This window comes from Carassius auratus, unplaced genomic scaffold, assembly GCF_003368295.1.
Source record: "Carassius auratus strain Wakin unplaced genomic scaffold, ASM336829v1 scaf_tig00001155, whole genome shotgun sequence".
In the NCBI taxonomy this organism is placed as follows: domain Eukaryota; kingdom Metazoa; phylum Chordata; class Actinopteri; order Cypriniformes; family Cyprinidae; genus Carassius; species Carassius auratus.
In genome coordinates, this window is record NW_020523344.1 from 884,818 (window position 1) to 893,908 (window position 9,091).

The following is a 9,091-nucleotide window of genomic DNA, read 5'->3' on the forward strand; positions in this document are numbered from 1 at the left end:
TTGATGCCGATGTATAAATGACAACAAGAAACATTGTAAAAGTTGTTCCCATTTTTTTTTTCATTTTTAATGAAAGTAGCAATTACAGTTTAGTAACTCATTTTGCATTGTACATCTTGATGCTTGAAGTTTCGTCCCTAAACGTTTAGCAAAACTGAGCTCATTTTGTAGGTTTACACTATACATAACGCTTAAAACCTAGGACTCCCAAAATTTAGGAAAATATGAAATATGCTGATTTTTACCCATTAATTACAGTTAAGCAATTTGTGTATTGGGATTTAAAAAAAAAAAATTGTCCTTAGCACACAGATTCACACATGACCACTCAGTGTCTAAAAGAAAGGGCTCTCTTATTATCAAAGTATATTAAAATAAAACAACTATACAACATAATCCTCAATGGATACATAAACACAAACAAATGTTGATAAATCTAGAAGCGATAACCAATGCAATAATGTGCGGGAAGAAAACAAGTAAATACATAAAAGTGGGTTAACTGATGTTCATAACCTAACTGGTTAAAACTTAAGGACTAGTAATCTGATCAGATTCATGACCTGAAAAAAAAAAAAAAACATCCAGACACAACATCACCACTAGAACCAGGAACTCCAAAGGCGCTCTATCTGTGATCATAATAAATATACTGCAAGTTATCTTCTAAACTAAAAACTAAGTGCATCCAAAGACATTTTAGTATAAAAGTATGCCATTGGAGAGACTCATACAGATCTCGTTTTTTTAGCTGTAGAAAGTCAGCTTTTATTAATGACAATGAACAGTTTGATGGTAACGTCGTTAGTTGAACAGTGAACCCATAGGGTCAAGTACATTTGTAATGCTTTGCCTAACATCTCTTAAGTAGATCTCTGTATGTTCAGCGTCCTCAAGTCAGAGAATCAGTCTGAAGTTGAACCGGTGAACGCATTGTTTTCCAGCGGTAAAGCGGTCATCATGTGCTCGGCTCATGTTATAACTCATCATGAGGTATCTTCAAGGCATGGTCACAGAGATCTGTGGAAGGAATGCAAATAAACTATTACATATACAAGTGTAGTAAGAAAAAGTATTGCTGATACAGTATCACATGCTTTCAATATTGTACATTTGCGATCTATGCTTGAAAAGGTGTTGTCAAAATGTTTTTAATGGGTAAATGCATGCATAGCTTGCGATTATGGTGAAATAAAAGAGACATATCGTGTGGAGTTCATGGATATATTTGATTGCAATTTTTCATTTCAAACTGGTTTACAGCATTACCTGTCCTCTTACTGCAGAGCTTGTCTTTAACGTTGTCCGTCTCATGAGCAAAGAATTCAATAAGTTCATCCTCATGCTGCTCAACGATTGTTTCACACTGTGAAAGATCACACGAAGACTATTTCTAAAAGCAATCAGAAAATTCTGACGTCTGATAGTGTACAGTTATTGCATCAAATCAGCAGCGAATTGCATCATAAATGCAAATACAAGTTAAGGTTTGTTGTATAAATAAATATGTGAAGAAATGGAAAAAAATATATTTATATTTTCTCACAGCAAACTTTAAACTAGAGCTGACTCTGGAGTCAAAGGCCACATCAGAAAGGTCCATGGCAGTGCCATCACGGGATGCATGTCTCACGTATGTCTTCCGGTTGGTGGCAGGGTCAACCCGTTCACCGTAATCATTCATCTTCTCACAAACCTCTTCCATCATTTCCAGCAGATGACTCTCAGAGCGGGAAAAGGGGACCTAAGCACATTAAAACTTGGTTGTCAAAAAGTTGATGTCAAAAAAAAAACACAAAATTAAGTTATTATGAAAATCAAATGTGTCACCTCTCTTACTGACTGACTGCCATCAGGATTAATCCTAAATGATCCGGTCTGAATCATTTTCTTGGGATCGGTTTGTGATATGGCCCACTCCATTTCATCCACTAATGCTCTGCATGCTAGAGGAAAAAAAAAACGTGCATGATGCAATTCAGAAGAACTCTTTAATCACAAACCACAAACATTTATTAAACCAGTTTGAAGATGCATTTATGAAGGGGTGTAAGATAACTAATGTTTCTTAGTCCTGTAGGACAAATACCCCACAATTCCTGTCCATGTATACAAATATATTTGCACAGTACATTATAAAAGGTTTGAAAAAAGCTGAAATACCTCCACATTTTATGTCTTGACCCTGTCTGGCTGCTTGGATTAACAGGAGGTGCAAAGACGTCAATGCACAGATGATAACAATGTAAAAATGTTTATCCATCGCCACCTACAAAAACAAATAAATGGTGATGTAAGTTACGTTTATTGCATACATTTGTAATGTTTTGCATCCTTCGATAACTGCACTAAGACACAGAATGGCCGGACTTATCTTTCACGAAATACAATCAAGCAATACAATCATGCAATTTGTTAATGTATTCATTAATCAAACTGAACCGCATGCATATTTTGAGGTAGTGTGTGAACTTACAAACCGTTCGCTTTAAATGCACCGCACACACGCGCTCTTGAACTGATGACGTGCACACTGGGGTAATTGTAGTTTAGGAGCTGACCTGAGATCTGCCGCGAGCCTGGTTCTTCTTCATGAGTTGTGTTTGCTGTCTTTGGTGCATTACCGCCACCAGCCGATCTGGAGTGACACGTGCGCCCGAAATATGTCAACACTCCCGTTTTCCCGGGAGTCTCCCGTATTTCACATCCGTCTCCCGTACCCCTCCCGTTCTCCCGCGAAACTCCCGTAATTTGCGTTTCTCAAAACTCGTTACATGAATAATCACATTCACATACATATATTACCCTAAGGTTGTCCAGTTGCCAAATCGTGTATGAAAACGCATCCTACTCACACAATCGATAGTTTACAAATTTCAACCCATTTGTGAACTCAACCTGGCAACCTAAACCCCAGTAAAGCTGTTGATATCTGCGCAGGTAGAAGAACAGAGGTGAGAATCAAGCGAAATAGTAGGAGAAGTGTAAATACATGTAAATTTAACTAAAATCTCTATGCATGATCTGGTGTTTTATTCGTATCCGAAATGAGGAGATATGAACATTACGGAGCGGTAAAAACTCTAATGTAGTGCAGCTATGTTTCATTCATGCTCGGTTTTATACGTTTTTAAAGTAATTTCCAGGTAATAAATAAAGTATCTGAAATGAATGTAAATGTAACGCCGTGTCTCCGAGTCTGACCTCAAGTGCCCGTTTAACTTCAACCAGCGCACACAACTCTGCATCTTCAGCCAATGCCCAACCACGGGCTTCCCAAGATGTCACTTCAACGACTAATGAACTTCCAGCCAATCAGCGACATCGGGAAAACCCCTTTCAAACACAACAAAGGGAACCCCTTTATACAGGCAACACAAGTAGTACCTCCAGACTAATCTATACTGGTGTATCTAATATAATTTTAACCTCATTGAGGAACTCAATGTGAGGGTTAATTAAGTGATTGGTGGTTGTTCGTGTCTATGCAAGTTCACGTATTGCTGTAAACTTGGGATTCCACATTTTCATTCTCATAAACCCCAAGGGGACCGAAATAGGCAAGATAGCCTCAAGGAACCATGGTTACATCAGTAACCAGCATTCAATGCTGTAGACCACACAAGACAGAGTAAAAATAGTAGAAGACAAAAACATCCAAGTCACACAGGAGGGACCGAGGCCATATTTAGCCCGTACAATTTGGCTGTTGCACATATTTCAGAAAGAGACATGATGTGGTCAACATCACAAAATGGCCAAAAACATACTTGTGTAAAGGTAAAAAAAGTATAAATTTAAATTGTACCTAAGTAATAAAAAAAAAAGCAGAAGTGTTTTTTTTTGTTTTTTTTTTTTTTACAGACATACAGAGGTTTGATCAAAGAGAACAAGAAAAGGAGAAAAGAAAAATGCAATGGCACAGGCTAAACGCATGATTATAACGTTCTCTGGCTAAACTGGCTAAACTTTTGCATAGACTTGAACACTTTGTTGGCATCAGTGGAAGTGCATTAGCATGGTTTAAATCGCATTATTGACACACTGTTTTCCTAATTAATGTTGTTCAGCTGCTTTGACGCAATGTATTTTGTTTAAAGCGCTATATAAATAAAGGTGACTTTGACTTTGACTTAAACTTGTGGTTTCATACCACACTTAAAATAATGTATGGTAGAGAAAAACATGTAATAATCAAATTAACTTACCGAATTTACAAAAATCCTCTGTTTTGTTTTTCTCTCCGGTCAGCAGCAGTTGTGTTGTCTGTGATGTGGTTTCAGGTAGCGAGCTATTTACAGCAATTCTGTATTATTGCCCAGTGTATTACAGTCAGTTTACAGCAAGGTTACAGCAATTCTAAAATATACCTTAAAATATTTCAGCAAAGTCAAAATTACACAGAATCCGATATAAATTACAGTATTTTACTGTAATGGATAAATGTGTTATTGTACTGTAAGTTTTTACAGTAGTGTGCTGCTAAATCTACAATGCTTTCTGACAGTTCATATATGTAGTGCAACAACAGCAATGCAGCACAGCAGAACACAATACAGCCCCGTTAATGAATCACTAGTGTCTTCTTAAGTGAAGCAATAAATAAAAAAATATATATAAAAATAAATAATAATAATAAAATAATTACTAATATTTTAAACTTGACTTTGTGTGGTTTCTGAAGTGGTCCTGTCCCCTTGCATTATATGGACAAACAATCTTTGCTCATGTTCATCTGAGGAACATGGACACAATACAATAATGTGTTGAATTAATGAGGAGAGTCACAGAATTAAAACATACAACATTAATATTTTGAAAGGCCGCTTTTTGTGCTGTCTATTCAATATCACTGTCTAAAACGATGACTAAAATTGTAATTGTTTATTCAGGGCATTTAGAGTTTTTTTCTCAACAAATATTGATAAATCCTTATTTACGACTAATTAGATTAATAAATGAACAAATTGTGTAATTTATTCAGATTTAAAAAATACACATTGACAGTCCTAATTGTTTCTCAATGTGTCATATAATGATTTTAAATACAACTTGTCCATTACCTGGTAAAAACATCACGAAATAAAAATTACAATTAATTTAACATACAATGTAAAAACAAAAATAAAAAAAAGATTTGAAACATTTAATAAAAAAATATTCATTATTCAAATCATTCATCAAAATTCATATTCATTTTATTTAAATTCTTATCACTGGTTTTATTGGCACTCAGTCATAAAATTATTTCAGAAGTGATAACATTATCAGCAAATAAATTAATGATAGGCTGCTATCTATAAATTCGATATCAATAACTTTTGATTACGCTGTCATTCGTGAAAATGGAGAGGAGACACAGAAACAAACAGTAGGCTGTGGAGTGATAAAAGCTATGCTCTGTTTCTGTGCTGGGTCACTTTAAAAAAGACCCAGAAGGAGGTTCCTGTTTTAGTTCCTGGTTTTGATTTCCTGACACAGACGGATTGTTTGTTTTAGTATTTTTCGCTGGAGTGCATACACGGCCTCATCATCAGAGTCAGTTGACTGGCAGACGTAAAATAAATCTTCAGCTGTACCGGATTGATCACGGATGTTTGATATATAGTAAGCATGTATATTATATAGACTGCTAGAAGTTCTTCCTCGTTATGCTTTCATTCTGTGGCCACTGGAATGCACTGTAGAAACCTATTGCAATGACAGTACAGAGCGACAGAAGCGGAATGTTTTTAGGAGAAAATAACGTGTTTGTCAGTATTGATATTATAGTGACATTGAATCTATTAACGAGGACGTACTCAGAGTTGTTTGCCAGTCTATATATTTGTGTCGAATATCTAGTAGTACTCAAACAAAGGTTACAAAGGCTACTGTGTAACATGTGGTTTCGGTTGACACTTGTGGTTTAAGTTGACTATTGTTGTGGAGGAACACACCGTGAGACATGTTTTAATAGTTAGAAGTGTGCCCATGCAGCCAAAAGCCTGTAGCCACCCCTTTAAATGCAAAAAAGAAAGACAGATTTGAAAAGCTGTTCTCACCTGACAAGTTGTTATTTATTCATGTCAAATCAAGTGGGTAAAATAATTCAGAGGTTATTTCACTGTAGGCTACCCAGTTATAACCATCCTGGTCTCCCCTGTGTTTCTTGATGGTAAAATAAACAGAATGCACCAATGCATTATTTATAATAATAATAATAATAATAATAATAATAAAATCATAATTGTTTTACTGTTAAAATTACATGAAATAAAAATAATAATAGGCTTTTGAATGGCAGGTTTCATTGAGTCAGCTTACCACACTAATCAGTGAAATGTTATTTTGTACTTTATCTTGCTAATAATTATGAGCAGTCTTTCTCTATTATTTTAGTGACTAGTTTTCCTCATTTCTATATTCCTGTACAGAAGTCTTCAAGACTGCAAACTCAAAGACTTTTAAGTAAGTTTTATTTGTGAACTTCCGCTCTCAGATGGAGGAGGCGTATGCAGCACTGTACCAGGAGTTTATTCGTCTCCAGTCCCTCTGCTTAAAACAAGCAGCAATAATACAACATCTCTCTGACACAATACAACGACAACAAGGTCAGAAGAATCTTGCAAATAAAATACTACTAACTACACCATTAATAATGTCACGGTGTATAACATGATTGTATACGCTATGATATATGTGATATTAACGTTCACTTTTAGGTTTAGCCACGGCTCCAACTATGAACTTTGAGGAAAAGTCAGGACACCGCCCCCATCCTGCAGAACGCCATGATCAAGAACCATTAAAAGATCCCCATGGACCACACATACTGGGCTCTCAAAGTAGAGTTTTCTTCCTCTGTCTGCTGAAATGTTCACTTATAAATTCTACCATTGACTGAAGACCAATTTACACCAAGAACGATAACCATAACTATCCACCTTCTTTTTCACCTAAAAAGTCTATAGGTCTCGCTTCCGGTCTCATTTGCTTCCAGCTATTTTAAAAATTGGTGTGTTTTACCATATTATTTTAGTGTATCTTATCTTAATTATGAACATACTGGTTTGTAATGCAAACAGTTTTACCATTTACTGTACGTTGTTATTCTTCTCGTTATTTCCCTGTAGTGGCTAATAAACCGGAAGTATCGCCCATAGGCTTACTTCCACGTTTTAGAAAATTGAAGTGGATATAGTTTTAATAAGTAGCAGTAACAGCACAGAGGAACAATATTGTTGGAATAACTTCCAGAATGATTTTGTTTCCAGTTTATAAGCAATAAAAAAGTTGACAGCCAATCAGAATCCATCCTGCTTAGCTCAAGCATTTGAAGACAACAGAACTGCAGTGCGTGCTAATAATAAACAATGTTAGTGCCTCAATTTAGTGCAATTTTGGAATCAATTTGTTAATCGTTAACGTCTTCATAATTAACTAATTTAATCGCATATTTTTTATCAGTAACCATAAAAGATTATGTTTTTTTTTGTAATTAAATTACTTAATTGTGTTGGATGTAACTAGTTCTTTCCCAACACTGGTGGCAAGCAGTTATCTTTACAGTTGTTGTTCTCGGTGTGAACAGGCCTTAACACTAATAGAATTTTTCCATTCTCACTTTTGTCTGCAATTGTGAATCATTCAACCTCAAGCGTCAAATCAAGGTTTCTGTTATGAATACTGTATGTTTGTTTTTCAGCTGTTAGTTATCTCAGTCAAATTGATAGAGGACTAGACAAACTGCATCTTAACCTGGACATGCCAGATCAGAAACAGGATGACCACGATAAAGCAGTTTTCCACTATCCGGTAAAGACGACAGAAAACAGCGCCTTGGATGACCTGAGGAGAGTTGAGCAGAATTATTATGCTAACCAGACTTCACAGAGACTGCGGGTTCGTATCCCACCAGTGATTTGTTAGCATTGATTCACTTCAGTTTCTTTTCTTTAAGCTGCTTCTGATCGCACCTCCTGCACATCTCACACAATATAAGCATCTGACGTGTTTCTCGGTCCCACAGAGGCCCTGGTCATCCTCGTTCCTGGACAGTGAGTTGGTCAGTCAAGCCGGAGGGCTGTTCATGTCTGGAGTCACGCTGCAGTCGCAGGTGTGTGAGTTCTGTCACGCTGTGTTTCCTGGACACACAAGCACCCGCGGAGAGTTTCTGCGGCACCTCACTACACACATGACCTGATGGAAAGTGATCCTGGGAATCAAATTCATCAGAAAATGAAGATGAGATGATAAGTGAACAGACTGGTAATGTCAGATTTTGAAACTATTGGAGGTTTGGTCAGTGATGATCTAGATTTTTCTTAATAAATTCCACAAAGTTGTACTGCAAGCATGCAAATATGATAAAGTGAGAAGAGCAACAGAGTAACGTTATGATTCATTGCCTAGCTTGATCTTCTAATTATTTGGTTCCATCACAAAAAGTGTCTTGTTCTGTACCAGTAGAAATGGTTTATATCATTATTTTTTTTAGAATGATATACTGTTTTTACACACATGCTGAATTTTCACTACCATAAAACACAAGATATGAGTATAGTGCTGTCTAGCAATTCAATAGTAAATACACTGGAACACGTTAGAATGTAGAGAATCAATGGATCACACCAACTGGTAGCGTGAATGCTGTAAAACCTCATTAGTTTATCAGTGGTTGTGTTTAAATGAACACCAGCGCTATGATAAAGGACAGCAAGTTATCGGCAGATTAAGACATTTTTACATGACATGGCAAATCTCTTTAGTCTTGTTTACATCCTACTTAATGTTACTTTTGGTGTTCATAAAATAATATTAATAATCTGCGATTTATTTTATTATTTATCCTTCAAGGCACTCCAGCACACAAGGACATGCTCTTACACAACACAGTCTAGCCTAAAGGGGTACTTCACTCAAAAATCTGTCATTTAAGCCTGTATTTCCTGAATTTATTTTGTCACAATGGTCCGAAACAACTCTTTTGACTTTAATTTCATATGGACAAAAATCTTGCAAAGTATCTTTCAAAATATCTTTTGTGTTTCACAGAATAAAGAAATAAAGAGTCCCACAGTTTTTGAATGACATGGTCTTTGGTTCATTG

The 9,091-nt window shown here is 36.0% G+C and overlaps 2 protein-coding genes across 5 annotated transcripts; one reads left to right on the forward strand and one right to left on the reverse strand.

Annotated features, from left to right (window-relative positions):
* Positions 1-36: 36 nt before the first annotated feature.
* cnpy2 (canopy FGF signaling regulator 2) lies at positions 37-2,685 on the reverse strand. 3 transcript variants are annotated; one of them, XM_026242272.1, is made up of 6 exons: positions 2,481-2,685; positions 2,164-2,269; positions 1,831-1,946; positions 1,547-1,744; positions 1,270-1,366; positions 37-1,020 (listed from the first exon to the last, which is right to left on the reverse strand). In XM_026242272.1, the coding sequence occupies exons 2-6, from the start codon at positions 2,261-2,263 to the stop codon at positions 977-979; spliced, it is 555 nt and encodes a 184-aa protein (XP_026098057.1). In that variant the 5' UTR covers positions 2,264-2,269; positions 2,481-2,685; the 3' UTR covers positions 37-976. The 3 variants fall into 3 exon arrangements, with proteins under 3 accessions (XP_026098057.1, XP_026098056.1, XP_026098058.1); XM_026242271.1 differs by having other exon boundaries at positions 2,477-2,683; XM_026242273.1 differs by lacking the exon at positions 2,481-2,685 and adding an exon at positions 2,375-2,454.
* Positions 2,686-5,438: 2,753 nt separating this feature from the next.
* Positions 5,439-9,072, forward strand: LOC113069249 (uncharacterized). Of its 2 annotated transcripts, none has more exons than XM_026242277.1 (5): positions 5,439-5,607; positions 6,417-6,593; positions 6,705-6,827; positions 7,688-7,884; positions 8,012-9,072. In XM_026242277.1, the coding sequence occupies exons 2-5, from the start codon at positions 6,482-6,484 to the stop codon at positions 8,183-8,185; spliced, it is 606 nt and encodes a 201-aa protein (XP_026098062.1). In that variant the 5' UTR covers positions 5,439-5,607; positions 6,417-6,481; the 3' UTR covers positions 8,186-9,072. The 2 variants fall into 2 exon arrangements, with proteins under 2 accessions (XP_026098062.1, XP_026098063.1); XM_026242278.1 differs by having other exon boundaries at positions 6,482-6,593.
* The last annotated feature ends 19 nt before the right edge of the window (positions 9,073-9,091 follow it).

Coding starts and splice junctions, on each gene's coding strand:
- cnpy2 (XM_026242272.1), bottom strand. CDS start 2,263: ATGGATAAACATTTTTACATTGTTATCATCTGTGCATTGACGTCTTTG. Junction 1,745..1,830: donor GCAGTCAGTCAGTAAGAGAG/GTGACACATTTG, acceptor TAATGTGCTTAG/GTCCCCTTTTCCCGCTCTGA. Junction 1,367..1,546: donor GCTCTAGTTTAAAGTTTGCT/GTGAGAAAATAT, acceptor GATCTTTCACAG/TGTGAAACAATCGTTGAGCA.
- LOC113069249 (XM_026242277.1), top strand. CDS start 6,482: ATGGAGGAGGCGTATGCAGCACTGTACCAGGAGTTTATTCGTCTCCAG. Junction 6,828..7,687: donor ACACATACTGGGCTCTCAAA/GTAGAGTTTTCT, acceptor TTTGTTTTTCAG/CTGTTAGTTATCTCAGTCAA. Junction 7,885..8,011: donor AGACTTCACAGAGACTGCGG/GTTCGTATCCCA, acceptor TCGGTCCCACAG/AGGCCCTGGTCATCCTCGTT.